The 24,074-nt window shown below is 36.4% G+C and overlaps 1 protein-coding gene across 4 annotated transcripts in view; it reads left to right on the forward strand.

Moving 5' to 3' along the window:
- cntn5 (contactin 5) overlaps nt 1–24,074 on the forward strand; it is a 108,794-nt gene that overhangs the window by 69,934 nt on the left and 14,786 nt on the right. The window contains exons 8-15 of one of the 4 annotated variants that reach the window (XM_041995789.1): nt 3,862–3,964; nt 8,003–8,184; nt 11,004–11,140; nt 11,293–11,422; nt 11,490–11,549; nt 14,677–14,821; nt 22,480–22,607; nt 22,955–23,142. In XM_041995789.1, the coding sequence (XP_041851723.1) occupies nt 3,862–3,964; nt 8,003–8,184; nt 11,004–11,140; nt 11,293–11,422; nt 11,490–11,549; nt 14,677–14,821; nt 22,480–22,607; nt 22,955–23,142 (1,073 nt within the window). The remainder of the gene's footprint in view (nt 1–3,861; nt 3,965–8,002; nt 8,185–11,003; nt 11,141–11,292; nt 11,423–11,489; nt 11,550–14,676; nt 14,822–22,479; nt 22,608–22,954; nt 23,143–24,074) is intronic. The other 3 variants (XM_041995790.1, XM_041995791.1, XM_041995792.1) reach the window with 3 other exon arrangements.

Below are 24,074 nucleotides of genomic sequence, written 5' to 3' on the forward strand. Positions count from 1 at the left end.
ACAACCGTGTTTTCTTTTTTCCATCTAGCACCTATGTTTTGTCCATTTCTAACACTTATGATTTTGTTTAAAAGAAGGCAAGCCTCAGAGATGTTTTCTCTTCTCTTTAATTTACCATGATTATAATAACAATATAATCACTTGATGTATGCTCATAATTTGTTGATGGTGATATACTGATATGTGGCTCTCGTCTATGTGATCTGTCTTTTAATACCTTGTGTTCGACCCCTTTTGTCTACGGGTATGAAGGGGTCAAACACAAGAGCGGAACCACGGAAGTAAATCAAGTAGTACAATTTATTTACATATAATCACACATAAACGGGTTCAAAATAGGGTTCCAGACTTCGATTGTCCCAAAACATAAACTTCAACAAGTTACAACAAAAAGCTCACGTAAACATAAACCATAATTAACCAACAAAGCAGATAAGATAACTAAAGGAGTCCCAAAATAACTGGTCAACACCCACACTGGCGGAAACACAAAAGCAGATCACCTCAGACAGGGATTGCAAGGTCTTAACAAACAAGTTCACAAGTTTATCTTTTACACTAAATCCAAATCGCAAGTCCACACTGGATATCAGAACACACACACACTCGAAATCTCCCAAACAGGCAGTCTGCATCCACTGTCCACAGCTGCCCCGAATGACTGGTGATCGTCTCTTTTGAGGCAGCTCCAGCTCTCTGATTGGACGGGGGGATCCCGGAACTGGAGTAGGTGGTAGCCAATCAGCATGCCGGAGAGGAGGAGTCCTGAGGAGATCTCCATAGCCAGGCAATCTGGCAATCATTCAATTAGTCCACAGGCTGAAGGGCCTGCGGGCCGTAACAACCTGCATTGTTTCTGAATTATTAAGTTGCTGTGTGTGTGTGTGTCTGTGTGTGTGTGTGTGTGTGTGTGTGTGTGTGTGTGTGTGTGTGTGTGTGTGTGTGTGTGTGTGTGTGTGTGTGTGTGAATGCGTGTGTGTGAAAAAATATTTTAAATGTTTCGTTTTGTTTGTTTTGACATAAAGTGGAGATTAGCAAGGCAAGTTTTTTTGTATAGCACAATTCATCGACAGGGTGATTCAAAGTGCTTTACAGAAAATAAAATCATAATTTAGCATTAAAAACAAAATAAAAAGGAAAATGAAAGAACACTGAATAAAAACAGTATTAAAGCATGATCAAGTAAAAAAAAAAAAAAATTTGAACTTTTAAATAAAAATTATTGAAATGCAGCACAGAACAGGTGAGTGTTTCAGCTGATCTGAGGCTTTCTGGGAGTTTGTTCCAGACATGTGCAGCATAGAAGCTGAATGCAGCTTCTCCATGTCTAGTTCTCACTCTAGGATCTGATAAGAAACTGGATCCAGATGACCTGAGGGTTCTAGTAGATTCATGCTGGGTCAAGAAGTCACTGATGTATTTTGGTCATAAGCTATTCAGAGCTTTTTAGACCAGCAGCAGAACTTTGAAGTCTATCCTCTGATGGACAGGCAGCCAGTGTAAAGACCTCAGAGCTGGACTGATGTGGTCCACTTTACTGATTTTTTAGGTAGACGTGTAAAAACACTGATAAAATAATCAAGCCGACTAAAGATTGAAAAATTAATCAACAATTTAACAATAAACAGTCATTAGTGCCAGAGTAAAATTCTCTAATATTTTCAGTTATACTGAGTAGATAGATAATATTGAAAGTTCATTCAGTAATACCACCCATAATATTTTGTGAGCACGTACCATTTGTACAGTTCTTTTATCTGTTTATTATTCTTAAAGGCAATGTTTAAATGCACAGAGTTAAAAAAAAATGCACTCTCCTGGCTATTTAATTCACATTTAACCTCTTACTTTAATCACCATACTTTTTTTTTTTTTTTTTTTTTTAATAAGTATTGCTTCTCGACACATTTAAAGAGCAGGAAAGCATCATCTTACAATCTATAAACAAATTTATAACAGAATGTATAATACAGATAATGTAGCCGTTTTAGAAGTGTAATTTTCCCTGCCTCCAACATCTAATTATAAGATTAGACCAGATCAATGAAAGCAAAATCAATTAAAGTCACATTACCAGATAACTCATGGTTCATTAGATCATTTTCTGTGATATTATTAATTTTCCCAATGTAAACCGTCACACACTGTTGATGTAGTTTAGATGGAACCTCGTGAGGTATGAGACAATGGTCACACAAAGGATAGCCAGTAGGACTGTTCAGAATTTAGCTGGATGAATTTAAAAAAAAAAAAAAAAAACAGCTAAATTATTTGTCTGTATTCCTGTGTTTTTACTTGTTTTTTTTTTTTTTTTGTTTGTTTGTTTTGTTTTGTTTTTTTTTTTGTTGTTTTTACTATCTCAGGCTTACAATTTGGTCAGAAGAAGAACAAAGCACAACAGACAAATATAATTTTCATATGATTAATAAATAAAATTGAAACATAAAATAAATAGCTTTGCTGCAATTTAGGGGTGGTAATATTTGGACATACTGACTGTTGGCCACATTTCTTACAGTTCTATCAAGTCCAGGCACTGAGACTGAATATCATATTGAATATACTATAGCAAGAGGCAATGACATATTGCAAATTCATTATATGTGAAGGGCTGCTTTGGAGCCATAAATGTTGAGAATGAGATTGAAATTGAAAAGTTCTTTGGAACAAATATCATAAAACTCTCTTTCCATATATAGTGGGCTGCAATTCAATAACTCCACTCCTCAACTGCATTTATTTTATAACATAAAAAGTGTCAGGTACACGTAAAAAGTGTAATTATGGTTTCTGAAATGTCATGCCGGTCATTTGTCTTTTTGATCATGTTACGTTATCATGCATATGGAGTAGAACTGCCAACTATGTGTCATGATGTGTTTTGACACATATTCATGCAGCAAGAAGGGTAAGCAGTGATGGTGTTCACATGCAATATTTTGCAAAAACGTGAAATTCTCATGTAATATTCACGTAACCTCCTATTTAGTAAGATGGATAATGGTAATTAGATCCTAGATGATGGTGTTTGCATTTGAGAGTCTAAATTTGCTCAATGCCATCTGACATATCATCCTGGCAAATGAAAATAAATGGTTGGCTTAACAAACTGATGAATAAACAAAGAAAGCATGTCCTCTGGCTATGACTTACAGTGAAGGTGTTAAGCATTGTGGTACTTAACAAGACTGATAGGCTCTATGGCTTGTGTCTTTAACAGTGTGTTTGTGAATTGTCAAGTGGATTATTAATTCATAAAAACAACAGAGTCCTACTCCCGGTTGTCACTGGAGAATATTTATTACTGCATCATTCTATCTCTTTTGACTGCTTTTGAGCTTTTCTGCCATTTCTTTTACAGTTTGTCATTGTGTATGGATGCCAGTTTCTTGTCTGTACAGTGTTCAGCTTACATTTTTGCATTTTCCAGCTACAAAAAAAGTGGAATACTTTTATTGAAATTTAATTTACTGTGTTAAATCTATTTATATTGTAATTTGCTATTTGCATTTTCTTGTAAATAATATAAAATGAAGATGGAGAGTTTAAATATGCCAGATGGTGTGCATAATGTGCTTTTTCCACACTTTTATAGTAAATGATTTAATTTACTATACTGTGTGTATTTGGGGGAAATTTGAACATTAGGAATCTTCAGCAAAATGAGATTTAGTTTCCTTTTCTGTTTGCATTTATCACATAAATCCTGATTAAACCGCTACTGCTGGAAACGGAAATAGGCATAGTCAGTTTATGTTGAAGGAAACAAGAGCATGATGGGGGAATGGGAGATCCAGTAAGTAGCTGTAGCAATCTTCTGAGTTCTAATGTCTTCAATCCCTCTTTCTTAACCTTTTCCAGGTGTCATGGGTGAATATGAGCCCAAAATTGAAGTACATTTTCCTACATCTGTCCTGGCTGCTAAAGCAGTGACTGTCAGGCTGGAGTGCTTTGCTCTAGGGAAGTAAGTAAACAAAGACATATTACACAAACAGATTGTTGTTTATTACTGTACTGTCATATTACTTACTAGGTACCGTAAAATACAGCCCACCATTGCTCTGAAGCAGAGAGATCCTTTAGATTATGCTGCCTGTGTTCTCTCTTCTTTAAATGTCATTATTCCATTACCTGAATGGGAACCAGGCATATCTTGTCTTCGGGCAGTATGTTAAGTGAGTGTAGGGAAGTGCAGCATTGTAGCTGCACTGTTAGATGGCATGTTAGTGCATGGTGGTGGTGGTGGGAATGGGGGTCTGAATGGGGAATTCAGCCCTCGGGACACATGTGTTCTTATAATTGAGAGCCTTAATGTATCTGTGTTTCCTGGGTGCTCTCAGGGTCTGTTATGAATTTAGAAAGCCAAGGATATGGGGTTGAAAAAAAGTGAAATTGATAGTAGTTGCCTACCGGGGAGGGAAAACACTCTTGCCCCATAGAGACTAAATCCAAACCACTTACCACAGTTGCTAATGGGAGGCTTGCTTCATGGTTTTCAACTTGCTGCCTTTTCAAAGTCAAAATGTTTTAGTAAATTTTGTTTTACTTTATCAAAGATATTCAGATGGCTAAAATGTGGATAGGGTCTATGTGTAAAACAGATTTGAAAACAATTTCTTTATCTTCTCTTTTCCATTGGTTGAAGTGATTTGACTTTACAAGAAATTACTTTGATTCTACAACAAAGTATTTTAGAATACCAGCTGTTTACTGTTATTTCTCATAAATTATTCATGACACACACTTATCTTAACTCCAAACATTCTCTAATCTGATGATGACTAAGGGCCACACAGGATTTCACCTTCATCTCAATTAATTGTCAATATCATGGTAAGTAATTTCCTAAACATATGGACACTACATTATTGCCTTCAATCCCTTTCTATTTTTGTGAAGCTAAGTAGGAGTTTCTGGATACTAGCTGAGGAGCCAAACTGCTTCACTTATTACCTTTTGCTTCCCTTACTGCAGTAATTTGTGCATGATGACTTTCAGTCAGACAGTGATCCCACTGACTCCCCCTTTTACGTCGAGATTAATGATTTATCAATGTACCCTATTAAGACATGTCAGTCTTTATATAGTGCTGAAAATGAAGTTAAAATGGGTTTTGTTCTGCTGTTGATCAGTATGTATGATGGCACTACTACTAAGTATGAGGCAGAGCTTTTTGTTTGTTACTTCCAAAGCTTATTGGCAACAGAGTTTGTTGGACCATCAGGTGATGGTACCTTGAGAGACTGCATACAAGAGCAAAGACAGCAGGACTAGACTGTTCTCTTGATCAAGTTTTGCATTGTGTTCACTTTTTTATGATATCACCAAGAGGTCAAATAGTGCTCTGTAAAATCTGCTGACATTTCAAGAATCTATGTTGGAGTGTATTCCCAAAGCACCAGCTGTGCCAACATAAAATGTCATCAGTAAATACTGAAAACATCCCTGCAATGAATTTCTTTATGGATACATGTACAGTATCACATAACATGGCTGAAGGAGTGGAAAGAGGTCAAAGGAACCATAAACATGACATGCATTTGAGATCACCTTTAAACATCTATTTTTTCATTTCCTTGTTTTGATACATTTGCTGTTTAGTTTTGGTTTATATTGCTTTTTTTTACTTGTTTTTGGTTTTTCATGCTTAGGGTTAAGCAGGTTAACTACTTGATTAGGTTCAGAAACCAAAACTGTTGGTTAAGTTTAGGAAAATATCTTCTCCATCACATTAATGCACCGTGTCAGAAAATGTCTGCTCTAAAAGCACCAAAATGTAATGTTGTTTTTATTTCTAGGGACAGTGGAGTGTGAAGTTCACATTACTGTAGTTCAAAAAGCCTTATATATTTCATGTGTTACACATTCAACCCACTCATTCCCACTTAAAATATTATATATTGCAGGTGCGTGGTGCTTCTATCTGAATAGCCATAGAGTAGTGGATATACTTTTAGTTTCGACCTCAGCAGAAATCAAACTCTTAAATTCATACAGTTACTCTCCTCATTGAACAATACAAGACCACATTATCAGCAGCATTAGAAAGTGCCTCTTAACACAGCCCATTTTATACTCATGGTGCAGTGGTTAATGTGTTTGAAAGACTTGTTTGTGCTGCGCTTATGCAGGTGAAACATATCTTGGTGTTTCATTTAGCTGCTCTTTTCAGAATAGTGAAGAATTTCCTTAAGGGACCAGGAAGCTAAGAGCTTAGCAAATGAGGTAAATGGTGGAGTATTATCTAGATCTTAATGATCTGAAGGAAACTGACTCACCATTATATTTTGGTATTAGATTTAATTTTGAACCTCTATTATGAAACAAGTCCAGATGGGGGCACAGCAATTGTGTGAAATGCTAATTAAGATGCAATCTTCAAAGCCTGCCCATAGGCACAGACTCCAGTTGAAAACTGCAACACATATCTAACAGGTTAACGTACCTGGGGTGTAAAATGCCTATATGAAAAGAATGACCCAAAAGATCAGGATTGTATGCCAACAGCTTTGGAAGACACTGACATGGAGAATTTTCGCTTTCAAACGAGGGACCTGATTCCCTTCTGGCTGCTCCCCTCAGTCCTGCAAGCATGTTCAGTCATTACTTAGCCTCCAAAGAGAATCCTGCTATGAACTGTCAAAGATTCACTGTCATGTTCCATCCCCCTTAAGGTCTCTATAGATTTCCTCTGTTCTCTGGCTTGTTGAGAGTTTAGTCAGAGCAAAGGTCCCAACATTCTCCATTAGAAACGTATAAAGTGCTTTGCAACAACTCCATGCCAAATTCATGAGTTCTGATTAAAGACGTAAGTCTCTTCTTAGTATTTGCAATCCTCAGAATCAGTTAAGACATTTGAATAAAAATGTGTCTATTTATTAGGAAATACTTCCTAATAAATAGACAAATCCAGAGTATGAAAAATTAGTCCCTCATGAGATTGGTTGAATTAGTTTCAACTTCAGGCATTAGAGGTTATGCAGTAGTCATTTTGTACAAAACCCTTTTATTACTTATTTAATGCTCTTTTAAGATAAATACCAGTTTGTCCTTCAGGCGGGGAGTTACTAATAATGTTGCATCACATGCCGATAAGAGAAACACATGTAGTTAATTAATTAGTTGAAAAATGTCATTCAACACGTCCAAAATAAAGTTATATTGGGTTTAATGTAAAACATGGTGCAAGGCCTAATTTGAATCTATTGCAGCGAAGGGCAATTCAGTGTCCTTGTGAATGGATAAGAAAACGAAGTGACGTAACATTTCCTTCCTGGCTAAATGATTGATAGTTTAACTGGAGGTTTGCTTGGTGTCACATTTCCATCTTTCAGAGACCTGTCAAATCTCATTGTCATACAAGAGCTTACTGATACTGAGCACATTATAGGTCATTCATCTCACAGTTATTTGTCATACTAATCTACACAGACATTCTTTAATAAAAAAAAAGAATGAATTTGGGTTACTTTATTAGTAATTTTGCAGTTATCTCTGACTTTTTGATAACATTTTTATTGTGCCACTGATATATTGGTTGTAATGGGTCTGATATATGTGCTGGTTGGTGCAGTAAATAAACCACTAGTAGTCAAAAGGTCAATAAATTATTAAAGCAAAACTGAGAAAATCTCCTCACAGTGTCTCAGTACTTGTGAGCCTGGTTTGGACTGCAAATTTTAATGGCAGTTTCTGTCTTCTTAGATTTAATTTATTATAATCTAAAACTTAAAATTGATCAGTTAGTTAATGATTCATTAAACGTATGCACTTGCAAAATTGTAACAGGTTTAATTAACTTTAAAATGTCTTTGCACAAAACTGTTGTAAATATACAATTATGTTCATGTATTGTTAACACCTTGTGAGGTAACCATGCATCTGATATTTTAAAATGCTGAATTGTATCATTGCAGCTCAAACCATATCCAGTACAACGATATATGCTCTTTCTACACTGTATTGCATAGTTTAAATTGCAACGCTGTTGTCCTTCTCACAGTCCAGTGCCAACAATCACATGGAGGAAGATAAATGGTAACATCCCTAAAAAGGCAAGACTTCGGAAGTCTCAGGCAGTACTAGAAATTCCCAATATTCAGCTGGAAGACTCGGGAACTTATGAATGCAAAGCTGAGAATTCAAGAGGAGGCACTGCTTTCAAAGGCCATCTACAGGTCTACAGTGAGTCTGAGTATAATAACATTTACATACCTTTCTGTTCTTTATCTGTCTGTGAATAAAATATTTTTCTTCTGTTGTAAACATGTCATATGCATGCAATGTGACCATTTGACTATTCAGGTCCTCATGTTCTTTTTCCCTGCTGGTTGGTTTAGATCCTTTTTGCTTTTGTAGTCATCATACATTATCCAAGAGCAAGGAATAGCAGTTCATGTAAGTGCTCTACTTTCAGTTTCTAGGCATCTCTCATAATATGAGCTTAGTTAGTTGTAATGTTCCCAAATTCAAAGCTAGTTAACAGTCCTTTGAAAGTTTCTGAATAGACCAGGGACTAATTATTCATCCAGCCCACATAATCAGAGGCAGGGTTTTTTTTGTTTATTTGTTTGTTTTTCTTTTTGTTTTTAATGCAGCTTCAGAGGTCAGCTGAGTTTTGTTGTAAGAAATGTATATTTTCAGGAGTAGTTATATAAAAGGTGCACTTGGTTTTTTCTTTTGTTTGTTTGTTTGTTTTTGTTTGTTTTTTTCTTTTTTTGTCAGAAAAAAAGAAGTATTTATTTATTTATTTTATTTATGGCTTTGGGCCCAAACTCCCGTGAGACTGATCTTTTCAACAACATATTTTATATAAAATAGTAATGATAATGGCATAATATAAATTATAAAAAAATCTCTTGATGGAAATGCCATAAGTTCAGCCAAAAGCTTATCTGCATTAACAAAATAAATTATCTCTTTAAATCCAGGTAGGGTGTACAGTGGTAAAATAGTTTAACAACACCAAACGTGGAAGTTTTTAGACTTGTAGACTTTTTTATGCTAAGAGAAAAATGTACAAATAAGTACATTTCTTAAGGAACATTAATGCATATCAGTTTTAAGGCAGACTTCAGTTTAAAGCAGTTTCTGGCTTTCCACCAATAAAAGGTACAAAGAAATTAACCTGAATTACTGCTTTTACCACTTGAAACTAGTGCATGTCTCCCATTTCTTTTTGTCTGTGCCTTGTGCACAGGACCAAGATAATGGACTGCCTCAACCTTGGTAGGACACATTTTCAAGGCCCTGCACTTCTTGGCAAGCTCCATTCTGTTGACATCACAAGGAGAATAGGGGACCTAATTTGTAGCACTCCCACACTAAATGTAATTTACACAGGTCAGCTGGTAGTTTGAACTTTCGTGGTGAGGGGGACCTCCCTGACCATAATCATTCAATCAAACTGCACAAAAAGTACTTTACCAAAGGTGGCATATGCATGGGATAGGGAAAAAAATGTCCTCAGCATGTTGCTTAGGGACACAGCTCAATACTGAGGGTGTCCTCTTTTTCTTCACACACCAGACAAAAAATACAACACAGAGGAGACTGTGCAGCTAAGATCTGGAAAGTGTGTGTTTTTATACACTGATCTGTATACATTCATTTTAATAGGTTTTATAGTTTAGAGAGAACATGAATGCTAAGCAAAAATGTGGCAGAAATCTGTGTGGAAAGCTTATTATAAGTTATTGCAGGCCTCGTTCCAAATGCTGTGCTTTTAAAGGCATACACATTATCTGCTTTGTCCTAATTTGTACATTTCCGTCTAAATATCACATTATCAAGCATTTAAATTGTTTAAAAATGTATACTTACATTGTGTTGAATATAAGATTTTGATGTATTTTTTTCAAAGTATTATGCTTTACAGCTTCATTCCAATATCTACATACAGTGTGTATTGCTGGGGCTGTGTACATTTCCAGATGTCTCATTCAAAAGTAAAAATAGCATAGGAAAAAAAAATCACTATTATAAGAGATTAGAGTAACAGAAGGAATACAGAATACTAAAGGAATGATCTTACCCCTATAATTAGTTTTTGTAAATTTTATACTCTTGCAAAAGTGTGAAAAGTGAAAAGAATTCACAACTACACATAAGAGCCACTAGATGGAAAGAGACTGCAAGATTAAAAGCAAAAACATACACCCTATATATGGTTCAGATCTTGAGTTGTGACAGAGATGTCCTGGAGCATGTTGAATTCAGCAGGACATGTGGATGGAGCTTTGGAAAGCAAGTGGGCTGCATGAAAAAAAAAAAAAGAAATGTAAAAGCTTGATGATAAAGGGGCCTCCAGGAAAAGCAGTTGTCTAGTTTGCATAGATCCTGGAGCAGCCTTATAGTGGAAGGGAAAAAAAAGAAAACATGAGTTAACAGGCAAATAACTTTGGAAACAAGCAAGAAATACTTCAGTGGTTAACCAACTGGGACTGCTTTTTGCATGCTCATTTTCTATAGTTACAATTATGTCCCTACAGTTTAGATCATGCAAGCTACTCAGTGACATAAAAAACACAAAAGAGATCTGCATCAAAGCAATTTGAACAGAGAAAACGCCTCTTTCTTTTTGACATCTGTCCAACTCTTGGTCCCAGAGAATTCTTTTCTGTTCTGTTTTTTGTGCGATGCATACATTTGCTGTAAGTGCATCATAACAAAACATTTTAAATGAGTCTTTCTGTCTCATCTATTGTGTTTGTTTTGTACCTGTCTAAACATATTTGAATTAGTAACATGTTAAAGAAAAGCAGTTAATTTTTCCAAACGTACAATGGTTGGCTTTTCTGCTTGATTTTAGAATAATAGCATTCTGTTTAATCAATTAACCAGCCCTCCTTTGCAGCTCTAAAGTTCATTACAGCATCCTGCATTGTAAATGGTACATTTGTTCAGACACATTTTCTCTTAACAAAGTACAGATAACCACTCAGGTCTCATTTGTGTTTCAAGGATATATTACTTATTCTTATATCTTTTTTCCCATCCCCCAGCCCTCCCTCAGTGGGTCAGAATGATTAATGACACTCAGATGGATAGTGGAGAGAAGCTCCAATGGGAGTGCAAGGCCATCGGGAGGCCTCGGCCCACCTATCGCTGGCTTCGTAATGGTTTGCCCTTGACATCTCAGGTACTGTTTTATGCACTCTACCCTTTCTTTCTGTAACTGTTCCACGACTCATGTAAATAATTCCTCTTAAATTACATGTAGACTTTTTTTCATCATTGCCAGGAAAAGTGTGTCTAGATTTGATGTTCTTCAATACCGTTTTCTCTTCTCAGGGTCGAGTTGAAATAGTGAATGGGGAACTGACCATTCACAAAGTGCAGCAGACTGACTCAGGAATGTACCAGTGTGTCGCAGAAAACAAATATGGGGCCATCTACTCCAATGCTGAGCTCAAGATTTTAGGTAGTTCCTTTTTTAGTTTATTAATTTAGACTAAACTTTAATTTTATGAGGTCACTTTTCCTTTCAGCACTTTTCTTGATATTCTGCAATCCAACCACTGATGTCCGAATAAGGTACAGGATGATAGGTAAGGGAGATTGAAATGCAAGTGGGGAACGCTGAGCTGTGTGATATGCTGATTGCCAATCAATGGTCCCTGATTTAACCCAGGCAGCGGACAGCATGAATAAGAGAGGACTCTCGTGGTTATATTCACCAAGTGGTCTGCAAGCATCGGGTTGAGGAGAGTCTTGAACGTTTTTGCATTAATCCAATGAGAGTGAAAACCCATCACTTGGAGCTATAGGTTTATACTAATAGGACCAAATACTAGCAGAGAGACATCAGTGCTTTCTTTGATGGATTTCATGACTCCATTAAGGTCTTATCTATTCTCTGTCAATCCCCTTTATCCAAACAATGATTCTCTTTATACATTTCTTCAACTAGTTTTTTTTTTTTTTTTTGTCAAATTTAGCTGTTATTATTTAACAATCAACTACAATTATCAGTAATTTCCAAGTCAAGACTGCATACATAGCGTTTTATTGTAATTTTTAAAAAGAAAATTTGTATTTTCATTTAGCATAACCAGCCAGTTTACAAGGAAATTCATAGACATTTAAATGCACTCTTCAGTCTTAAGTCTTCAGGCAACAAAACATAACAGTGTTACTGAGTAGATGTCCACTGTGCCAATGCACTATTTTCTCCTTGTCATCTTCTATACCAGGACACATCTGGTGATACACATTCCCTTTCCATGTTTCCCTGAGGTACAGCTTGATTTACGGTCTTCATGACTTGCCCTTTTTGAAGAGGAATCTTTGGGATTTTGAAAATCTTCCTGCAAATGGATAAAGTTTTGCTGTTTAAAGCACTGGTTCAAAAACCAACCACTTTTTAGTTGTTAAATTCAAGGTGTTTGTCTACAAGTGTTAAAAGTTGTAGATTTCTGTTTAGTTGGATCCAAACTGATAAGGAGGTACTTTTGCTTTCCTTCGAGTCACAGTCACATTGATGATATTTGGAAGCTGTTGATGAATGTTTTCATAACTTAACCTTCTGGGCACATCTTCCAAATGACCTGTGCTCTGTGTAGATGTCCAGAAGCAAACACTATCAGGAAAGATTACATGACTAATAACAGCCTGCAGATGAGCGATCACTGGGGGTTACATGGGGGCAGCGTCTGCCCTCGTGTCTGTGATCTTGTCCCAGATCCAGTTCTTCAGGGAGAGTGGTGGGTGAGGCAATATGGGCTACTGCTGCTTTGTTCAAAACAAATACACACAGCAACTGCTCTGTTTTCTCCTCCTTTTTTGTGTCTAAAGGGACCTCTGCCACTCAGACAGCTACTCAGGCTCAAAATACACAAGTATTACAGGGATAGAGGTCAGCCTGTAGCTACAAATGGGATTGAATTGTCATTGTGGATAATGTCACCAAAAAACCATCATTCAAGATTTAAATAATCAAAGTGGACAATGCCCTGCAGCCTGTAGATGGCCTTGATGTGTAACATGGTTGGGTACTATAGTACCATATCAACATAATTGCCGGAAGCCTTAGTTAGACCATTGCTAGTTAATTTTTTCTCTTGAGCCAGTCATAATTGTTGACAGTGTTTATGTCATGAATTTATTTTCCGTGCAAGCAGTCTGGTTAAATAAAGTTTAATACCAATATACATAAAGGCTGTAGAAATCATTCAACCGTGTCATCATTAACATGACATTCAGTTACTAATTAGGCTGTAAAACACAATGTGTATTTATATACTGGTTTAACATACTGAATTAGCACAGAATAGGCACAGTTTGGTACATTTCACAGTTTATTTGATAAAATGTATGAATAAAAGCAATCTTGACAATATTGGATATCTGGAAATAATAGTAACTTGAAAGTGATATTCTAGTCTTTTTGTCTTGTGTTTTGAATGACATCAGCCTGAGACTTAAATAGCACAATTGAAAAGGTAGAATAAGTGATTTCTGTGCATTTATTCAGCAACACAGTTATCAAAACTACATGTTTTCTTTTGTTTTTGTTTTTTTTTTCTAATATGAAACCACTGATATAAACAGACCAAGCTGTGTTGTTGGATGGTTAATTAAACAGATTAAACACACAGATTAGAACAAGAATCCCATCTGCATTGGGATTTTCTGTTGTGCATGTAGCATGCATGTGCCCTGTGTGGTTATTTTCTGGTTCACATTTCATAAAAGACAAAATTGTTTTAGAGGTATGTAATGTATACAGGGTTATTTTGTTTGACTAAAAGTTTAAACTGGACAAGTCATTCATTAAGAAACAATAACCATAACCGTAGAGCTTAATACAAGCTTCTGCCTTAAATCACTGTGGTGTGCCTGATGCTGTAGTATGCTTCACTACAATCTACCACCTTTCTGGAAGTGCAACCACATCTTGCTGTGACAAGGACCACGGCTGTGATTTGGTTTGAAATATGGTCTTATATGTAGCTAATGCTATTGTGGGGGGAAAAAGTAAAATGCAATAGTGTTTAATTGTCCAACTTGCTCATTATGCTAACACAATAAACAATTTCCTATTTCTGTACCTACACACTGCTTTCACATCTTCAGTTCTGAACTATAGTGATTAAAGTAAAATAAACTTCTATTAAGAATGTATTGGTTCAAATGTAGGATACCCACATTTAATTTAGTTTATTTGAATTTCTTAAAACTCAAAAATCTTTCAAAGATGATCCTCATTTACCTTGACATTGTCACAGAATCAGTTACATCCAGTAATTAACTAATCATTGTTGGATGTAAATGTAGAAAGTCATCACTGAGGCATAAAACACTGCCACCGAGTAGCATTTTAGCTGCCTGATTGCACAGGGACACAGGCACACCAGCATGCAGGTAGAAATTCTCACAGTGGCTCTGGTCACTTATGCGACAACATTGATCTGACAAAGCATAAATCAAGCTCAAGCCCATTAATTTCATCAAGATTCAACAGGGTCATAGTTTGTATCAGAGCTAGATCAGTGATTCTACATTGCTTAAAAGAGTGTGCGATTTTATAATTCTGGGCAGGGTTTATACTTACATTTCAAATTTGTATTAATATTTATTTCAAACTACATGATAATTATATAAAGAAAATGTTTGGACTATAATATTGCCTTTTTCGTAGTCCATGTAAAGATGTTGTGTGTTTGTCCTACACAGCATCGGCTCCTGTCTTTGTCCCCAATCCAATACGGGTCATAGCCACACTTGGAAAAGATGCATCTCTAGAATGTAAACCAAGGGCATCACCCAAACCCAAGATAACATGGAGGAGAGGAGACAGACGGATACAACCGAGTAAAAGGTACAGAATTTCTGCAGATCATTCTTAAATGTTTTTACATACTAAATTCCTGATTTTGGGCTGCGTGGTAATGTGTTGGTGAGCATTGTCACTTCGAAGCAAGAAGGTTCCTGGTTGGAATCTTGCCATGTTTGATGCTTTGCGTTCCTCCCACAGACTGGAAACATGGATCTTAGGTTATTTGGTGGATCTAAATTGACCCTAAGACTGAGCATGCATGGTTGTTTGCCTCAATTGTGTCTTTTGTCATGTGCAAGTCAAACAAATTCTTATTTACAAAGACTGCCTAGCATCTAAAGCTCATAATAACATATGGTAAATTCTTATCATGATAGCTTATGTAATTCTTTGTATGAAAGACAAATTTCCTTTATATAAATAGGTGATTCCCATTCTATTTTGCTCGAAACCCCGATTTGTATCTAGAACGAAGTTGCAATGCTCTCCTTACCATCAATATTATAGGCACCGACCGGGCTCACGTATTTTTTAACATGGTTTTCTCATGACAACAGGATAATTTATCTTGTTTTCTCAAGAAAACTGATTATACAAATGCTGAGTTGTGAGGGGCTGGAGCTGCTCTTGGTCAATCACAGAACCACAATTAATCAGACTCGCAGCGAGAATTTAGAGACTCAAATTAGGAAACATGCATGTCTTTGGACTGTGGGAGGAAGCCAGGAAAGAACCAGTGCATACACGGGAGAGAACACACAAACTTCACACATTTCCCCCCAGAAACCTACTCGTTGTTAATATAAAAAAATATAAAAATAAGATATATTAAGTATGTACGCATTTCTTCACACTTTGGATGCAGCAGTCTGGCTCTGAAGGAGCTCTATAGGGCTGTCAGTGTTGGCAGGGAAACAGAGCTAGTCAATACTGGGATACGTCTGATCAAGCAACAACCATCACTTATCAATCCATCCAATTTTACTTCTATCAGGTCAGACAAAGGCTGAAACTGCAACAATATCATGCAGTCTATTTTGATCATTGAAATCAGGTGTCACATTTACTTTTGAGCACACCTAAGTCATCTCATTATGAAAATAAAAAAACTTACTTTTCTCCAGATAACAGAATAAATTATCCCATTATCACAAGAAAACAGACCTCATTATCTTGAGAAAAGAGAAAATTAACTTGTTATCTCAAGATAACAATTAAAAAAAGAATAATAGCCGATAACGACTGCTCTAGATAAGATAAGATAAGATAAGATAAGATAAGATAAGATAAGATAAGATAAGATAAGATTTGTCCCACAGTGGGGAAAAGTGCTTTAGCAGCTCCAGAAGAATGGTAAATTATATCGATATATAAAAAAAGAACAATAGAAACACAACACAGTGCAACTCAAGGAATGAAACAAAAGCTCTAAAGGAATTATATACAATATCTGTACAAGCTGTACAAACAGATATAAGCAGGTCCATGATCTGGTAATTGTGCAGATGAATAATTTACAGGTTATTTGTGCTCATTGAAGAGTCTGATTGCTGTGGGAATGAAGGAGCGGCAGAAGCCCTCCTTTTTACATCACCTTAAGCTTATATTCTTTCACCCTACAAAGACATGTCAGGTATGATGTTTCTCAGATCTTGTCTTTGTTAATTCATTGTTGACATGCTGAAAGCTGCCTCTTGCAGGTGTGCAGTGATGAATGGAAGAGCAACCCAGAACTATGTCTTTTGCCAGTCTGGATGCAACAGATGTCATTTGACTGTCCAAAACTTTTTGTTCTGTCTCTTGTAAACATTTATTTGACTGATGATTAGCTTGAAGGTAAATGAGCACATTGTCGCAGCTGAAGTATTCCATGTCTTTTAGAGCTCCAACACTCATGATACATTTGAAAAGTATGCAGCAACATGGGTAAAACGAGACCTGATTTTCACCCAAAGCGTGTTCAAATGCCAAGGGAATTGCACACACACAAACACAGTGCCACTGGACTGTTTCATCTCCAGCAGACGTTGTTGTGGCTCCCCATTAAAACAGTTCCAACTCTGTGCTTCAGCTTGCACATTAACAGCATCTTTGCACTGCATTTTGTTTGATGTAGGACCCTGCATCAACTTGTTGGGCTCATTGTAGAGTGAATGTGTCTGCAACGTACAATGTTTTAGTCACATTGCATCTCTCAGCTGTTTGTACAGCGATGTAAAGATCTGTTGTTGCACACCTGCAGGTAATGAGCATATTTACCTTATCATTCTAAAATAATTGCAACCTATTTGGCGTTGTGATGCTAATGTAGAGCTACCCTATTAAATTAAAAAATAAATTAACTGAAATGATCCACTTTGAGAATCAGATTATTTCCTGCATTTCCAAACTACATAAAACAAACACACCTTGGTGTGTAACAGCAGAGAAAAGCTACATTTGTTGTGATTTTGAATGCATGCCAGTCTAATTTTGACATCCTCTGTAGACCAAGTGACATTGTGCTCCTCATGTGATCTTTGGTGTCCTCCTTATGGGGGCAGGGATCCCAAGTTGGTACTCACTGATCCTCCTACTGAATATAACCTTAGCTTGGCACAGTAAACTGTCACGATGTTTAAATCTGCGTACTGGTACAACTTTGGAGTTAGAAAGTAAATGTGTACCAAAAAATGACAACAGGCTTTTGGATTTGTTTTAGAGTCTGAAATGAAACATTTTAGTCTTTGAGAAAGGATCATTTTCTGCCAGTATCAATGGGAGGAATGGTGTGTGTTTTCTTTGAAAATAGCAGCAGACTCAGTCATTAATGTAACATTGTTTTTCACTGTACAGTTTATAGAATATTAACAAACCCTTTAAAATAAGATTTAAGGAATGAAAGGTTAGTTTCCCTAAACATCTTTAAATGTTATTCATCTTATGTCAATTACATAAATTCAGCTGTTATCAATTCAGGCCAGGCCTTTGGGGGATTGTACTTGTCTCTGTGCGTCTGTGTTACAAGACATGTTTCACACTTTCATTACCGTTACTGAAATTAAGTGTCACTACAAAAATAAAACACCTTAGGTAGTGGCAAAACTCTGGAGACTCGTACTGAACTCTGCCTCCTTTTCAAGGATGCTGACAATTTAAACTCTGCAATTGCATTTGGAATTCACATGCAGTTTGATGCATCATTTTTTATGAGAAACATCTCTCCAGTGCACCTGGAGGGGGCTGAGTGGGGCAAGGGTCCATCAATCAAAGTGAGTGACGCTGCTGAAATTATCACTCTCTGCTGAGCATCCCAAGTTTAAGGGAGAGAACGGATCGTTTTTTTATCACCTAAGATTTAGCAGTCTGTTCAAAAGCTTTGCAGCGAGGGAAGCGAGTTGATAATCAGATTCTCAGTGTGGGGCTCCTTCAAACAGGCAGCAAGAAATCTTTATGTCTCCAACAGGTGAATGGAACCAAAGTATCTCCCTCTTAGTTTATTTAACATTGTAATCTTGTGAGACAGTAAAAATTTTAAAATGATTACATTTTCCATTAAAAGACAAAAAAATCTGAGATGAGTTGGATCTTTTTCTTCAGTGGAGCTGATGGATGGTTTGTCAGTGTGTCGGACTCAAATGGTGGTGAATAGCCTAAGCTTGGTCAAACTCCTTTCAAATATTTGTTTTTTTTCTATTTTTGTTGATGTGTAAAGCATAGAGATTCATACCTGCTTGACTTATTTATTTATTTTTTCTGACTTAAAGGTAACATTTGTTTTAAGAGCTTGAAGTTGTGAAAAAAAGTAATATTAAGTTTTAGCATTACAGATGTATACACATTATTGTTATCTTTTAATAAGTAATCCTATAAGAAGCTATACAAAGTGCTTTTGTCATCTAAAACTGAAATCCTTTTAGAATTTGACACTTCTAATTGGTTGTCTTTGGCAACTTAAGAGCACCGTAGTGAGTTAATGAACTGTATGACACTGTGTTTAGGAGAGTCACTGTTTAAATGGAGATCAACCTTGTGAAAGGGTGATTGCTATCTGAAACGGCTGAAACAAAGAAGAGGAGCCGAACATTTTCGGGTCTTGGCCAGGGTGACTCCTGAAAGGATTTTCTGACATTATCTATGGTGAAGAGTCCATGCACAGAGAGACATTCTATTCTTGGAAGAACAAGGGAGGAATCGAAACTGCTTCACGTTTATCTGCCATTGACAGCTGTGCTGACTTAATGAAGGTTTGTAATTAACATGGATTTCCGGTAATGTTCAGGGTTTTTGTCTCTTAAACAGAAGGTAATAATCCCATTAGGTTGAAAGTACGTGGGAGATTCGTTTGAAATACACAAACTCTTTGTTTCATAAAGTAAATGCAATTTAACTATTTTCATGATTGCCAAATGTTTTTGTTGTTTTGGGGGTTTTTTTGTGTAATGCTTTACTATTTTATCATATTATTTTCCTGCAATCAGTTTGGTGTTAATACAGAAAACCTTGTTTCAGATTAAATGATGTTTTCAAATGATATAGGTTCTCTATGATCTTCTGCTTTTTCCTCCAGATTTCTTAAGGTTGAGTTGATTTGCATATTCTGTATATCCAGCAGTCCCTATCTTGTCCTTTCTGCCTCAGTGTCCTTGTCGGATGTGAATTTCCTCCCTAATTTGAAAAATGTCTCCTGGCTGTGGATTGCCTCTGAATTGTCTATGTGTAGGTGGATTTTGTTACGCCCTCCTGAGCTTCTCGTAGCCATTTTCAATCACCTTGCACATGATGAAAGAGCTTACTGTTCTAAGTATAAATGCCAAACACTATGAATTAAAATTACATTAATTAAAAAGAGTTTCTGTGGTAACACCTCATTTGGTTTGTAACTTAAATGTCTGTTGTTTTATTTCAGTCAGATTCTTCTGTTTAGCATACCCCCCACTGTGATTTCATGTTTACTCTCTGCTTTGTTCCTGCCTGCTTTGTAATACAAGCAGAAATGCCAAAAAATATTAGCATATCTTCTTCCCCACCTCTGCAGTCAATATTAAATTAAATGCAATGTAACTATTATATTTTTTTTTTTTCCCAATAAATGAAGTTTGTATTGGACACTTTGGAAATAAGAACTTATGATCATGATCATGAGGCTTTACACTGACATGGCTCCTGTTCCACAACCATCTGCTCACACAGCTGCAACCAAGCTTGTTGGGTATAGTTAGGTCCTATACTATCTTATGTCAAGCACTTAATTCCCCAGCTGTTGCAAGTCAGTGCAAAATGTTACTACCAAATTGTTTGTGTCCTTCAGATGTCTAAGGGGTCTACTTATGAATGCAGGAGCGGTCTTTGCAAGTGTGTTTTTACTCTCTGTTACACTTCTTTTTCTCTGTTTAGACAGCTTGCTGTTATAAACATCAGTTTGACAGTTTTTCCTTTAGATTCAGTGAATGCAGCAACATTTATGGTTTTTCAGGTGGTCTCATAAGCACTATTCAAGATTAAAGAACTGTTTATTTAGATTTATGGAAATACTGATGTAGAGAAACAAAGAATCCTACATCTATTTCATTTCCCATTGTGCATCATCTCCATAAATGTTGCACTGTTTTTTTTCTTTGATGAATTTTGAATTATACAGAAATTATTCAAATTGTAGCTTGTTGCGTTTTTTCAAAGGCACACAATCAGATATGGTTCAGTATTGTCCTTTGCACAATGAAAGCCAGAGAAACGTGTGTTTCTGTCTCATTACACTCAACACACTTTTTCTGTCCTGATCCTGTCTTTAAATAATTTCTTAGATACAAGAAACAGATTTCAGTTTTAAAAGTTTGTTTTGTCTTGTAGATTAACACCAAAACACTTGTGTGTATCTGCAAAAAGTGGTAACTCGCCCTAAATGTTTCATTCATGCTTAAAAACTGGTTATTGTGTTAGTTAATTGGATGAAAGCTGATATATATTTAATATTATGTTATCATGTTATCTGCATGGGTCAAAATGTTTGTTGACATCTGAAGTCAACCTTGGAAATGTTTCTTGTATACAAATCTCTCTCATTCCACTTCCTACTGAACACAATAAATCTAAGCTCGGCTGAATGCTGCTGTGATTCACACTGAGCTTTTTAGAATTTATTTTCAGCAGTAAGTAAAAGGTCCATACTGTAAAACATTGTAGTGGACTGAAGAAGTTACACATATTCACCTGTAGTTTGCTTTTATTGTGAGCAGAGAATTCCATTCTGGTCTTCTATATTAACTCACATTTGGTGAACAGAAAATATGTCACAAAATATCATCTATGAGGGAAAGAAAATGAAAAAGGAAATGCATTAAAGGTTTCTTTTTTATTGTTGTTATTATTATTTTTGGGTTGGACATCCTTTTTGCTGTTTTTGGTCTTGTCAGAGATTTTCATCACACCCTGTGTTTTCTCCTATGGGAGGCACAAGAGAAAACCTCTGTGAATGTGCATGCATCCCCTAACTGTAGTGTTCTCAGAAACAGCACAAAAGGCATCTAACAGAAATATCTGTCGGTTATCGAGGTGGATGTCCATAAACTGTCTATGTCAATGCTGAAAATAACACTTCTACATGATTCAGAGTATGGCACAAGGCACTCTACTGATTGCATTTTTCATTTTTGCACAGCAGATAATTTCTTAACAACACACTTCATGACTTCTTGCCGGAACTCATGACTTCACAAGAGCTGACATGATCTCACACAATGCCATCATTTGGCAAATAAGGTGCTTTGGCAAATCAGGAGATGTTGGTGTTATAGGGCCCTATTTATGGAACAGATGGCAGTTCACGGAATAATGTTGTCCCCACTTCGGTGTGGTGGGCTAGTTGTGGCTCAGGCTCACTGGCATCGTGTCTTGTCAACAAAAACAAAAATGTGGCTTATGCTTGTTTTCACTGTGGTTCATTACTGTCACTGAACCTTGCCTTTGCCATCTCAGCAAACATCACAAATTCTGTATTTATGGAATACACATGGATTCATGAGACTTTTTGGTAACTGTGAAGGAAGAACTTGTGAAGAGGATGACATTTTCCACTGACAATCAGCATATTAGTTCTCATCAGAAAGGCACACACATGATTATTATGCAAATTATACACAATTATTACTTTTTATTTTTTTGCCAAGATTCCATTAATTTATTTGAATGACCATTTTGATTAAAAGAAATATATAAATCTATATAAAAAAAATATATGGATAGATTTCTATATATCGATCTCTATATATAAATACAAGATTTGTGCCAATGTGAATAAGAAGAAACTGTAACACATCGAAATTGTTAATTGATCTTTATATTTTAGTTTTTGCAAAACATTAAAATATAAAACAGTCTTTGCAAAGACTCGACAACGGCAAACAATGTTCTTACCGTTACCGCCCTCTGTCCTTTGAGCTTTTTAGAAATAACTGGAGTCAAAAGACTTCACTTCACTAGTTGTAACTTGTTAGCTATGAGCAGGATTTTTTTTAGATATCTGCAACCACAGCTGGATGAATATATATATAAATATCACAAGAGATTGTTTTAACTTTTGTGTGCTCGTCCCTAGCGAATATTGTTATTCCTGTAACCCTACACATCTAAACACATGACCTCATGCTTGAACTTGTACTGCAACTGCTGCTACGTGAATTTGTTTCTCATACCGGTATTGATTTTTGTGTCCTTTCTTACAGGATTATGTTGCTACGGAACAACACTCTGAAAATTGTTAACTCCAGCCGAGCGGATGAAGGGAACTATGTGTGCCGGGCAGAGAATCAGTTGGGCTCGGCAGAGATGACTGCCATACTGTGGGTAAAAGGTAAGTGATGCCCTGGAGGCCTTTATTTTCTGCCAAATTAGCACAAGTCAGCCTCCAGTAAACAGTCCCCAATGTCATTTCTTCCCCCCACCATTGCCTGGGTGCCAGAAAATTTATTGTGCTTGCTCAGCCGTGAAGAAGGGCTTTCACATTCAAGAATCATATTACAAGGGCAGACTTTAACAGTGTAACAGCCTGTATGATAGATGCAGTGTACTAAGTCTAGAACAGAGCTAACCAGGATGTTTATCTGACAAAGGTGAGCGTCATTACCTAGTCAAGAGCAGCTGCTTAATGCTAGCTTTGGGTTAGCCTGAGGTGACAGTGCAGCAGTTTTGTGCTTCCAGAGGCCATGCGTGTGGTGCTTAGCCCGAGCAGAGTGGAGGTCACGGTGGGGGAGAGCGTGGTGCTGAGCTGCAAAGCAACACACGACAAATCGCTGGATGTGGCTTTCCAGTGGTTCTTCAACCAAAAACCAATCAACTTTGAACAAGAAGGAAGCCACTTTGAATACATCCAAACAGTAAGAGCAAGAGTAAGAGCAAAACTAAGAGTAATTTTACCATGTTGTTACCATTATCATTTCTTCCTGTCAGTTTGTTTATCCTTTACAGATGTATAATAGCTCATTTTTCTGGTGCTTATTTTTCTTCATTTGTTTTTGTTTTTGTTTTGTTTTTTCTGAATGGCTTCTCAGTCTGTTAAGGTTAACGTTATCTCCGGGTTTCCATTTACACTTTTTATCTAACACTCTGCAGTGCTTATATGTATAAACCCCACTTTAATATGAGACACAAGAAATGTGATCCCTCCCTTACATTCATCTGATGTCTGGTAAAGATCAGACATCCTGTGGTATCATTAAAGATTTACCTTAGTGTAAGAAGTCATTTTGTAACAGTCAACAGAGAATCACTGGTACTGGCTTTGAAAGAAAATTAGGGTCATCATAAAACAGTTGAACTTTGAAGAAAGTCTAAATTGATAGATTCAACAAAGCAGAAATGGGGTTGTGCCTATGAGTTGTGTTAATATATGTTAGCATTACTGCTCCTTATAGAAAAGAAAGGCCAGATGAACACTCAATGAAGATCAGAGGAAATGCAGATGAAGCAGTAATCAGGAGGTATAGAAAGAGCCATAATACTGCAGCGGCTTTCCTCATAATGGCAGGGCACTGTTTTTATAATGTCCAGTAGGTATATAAACAGATGAGTTAATGCTTCAGACTGAGCAGAGGACTGAGTAGAAATTAGTTTATGTTTCAGTTATGACACCAAATAACATCAACCTTTATGGGAACTGTCCAAATGAAAGTAAAAATTGCTTGTTCCCAATAAAAATGTGCAGGATCAGACTTTAATAAAGAACATAAATAGGGCCTTGATGAATACTGGGAGAAAATGCTGTGCCAGAAATCAAGATAAATGTGTTCAATTCAGATATGGTCCAGTATTTTTGGTGAGA

The sequence above is a fragment of the Melanotaenia boesemani genome, chromosome 9 (assembly GCF_017639745.1).
Source record: "Melanotaenia boesemani isolate fMelBoe1 chromosome 9, fMelBoe1.pri, whole genome shotgun sequence".
Classification (NCBI taxonomy): domain Eukaryota; kingdom Metazoa; phylum Chordata; class Actinopteri; order Atheriniformes; family Melanotaeniidae; genus Melanotaenia; species Melanotaenia boesemani.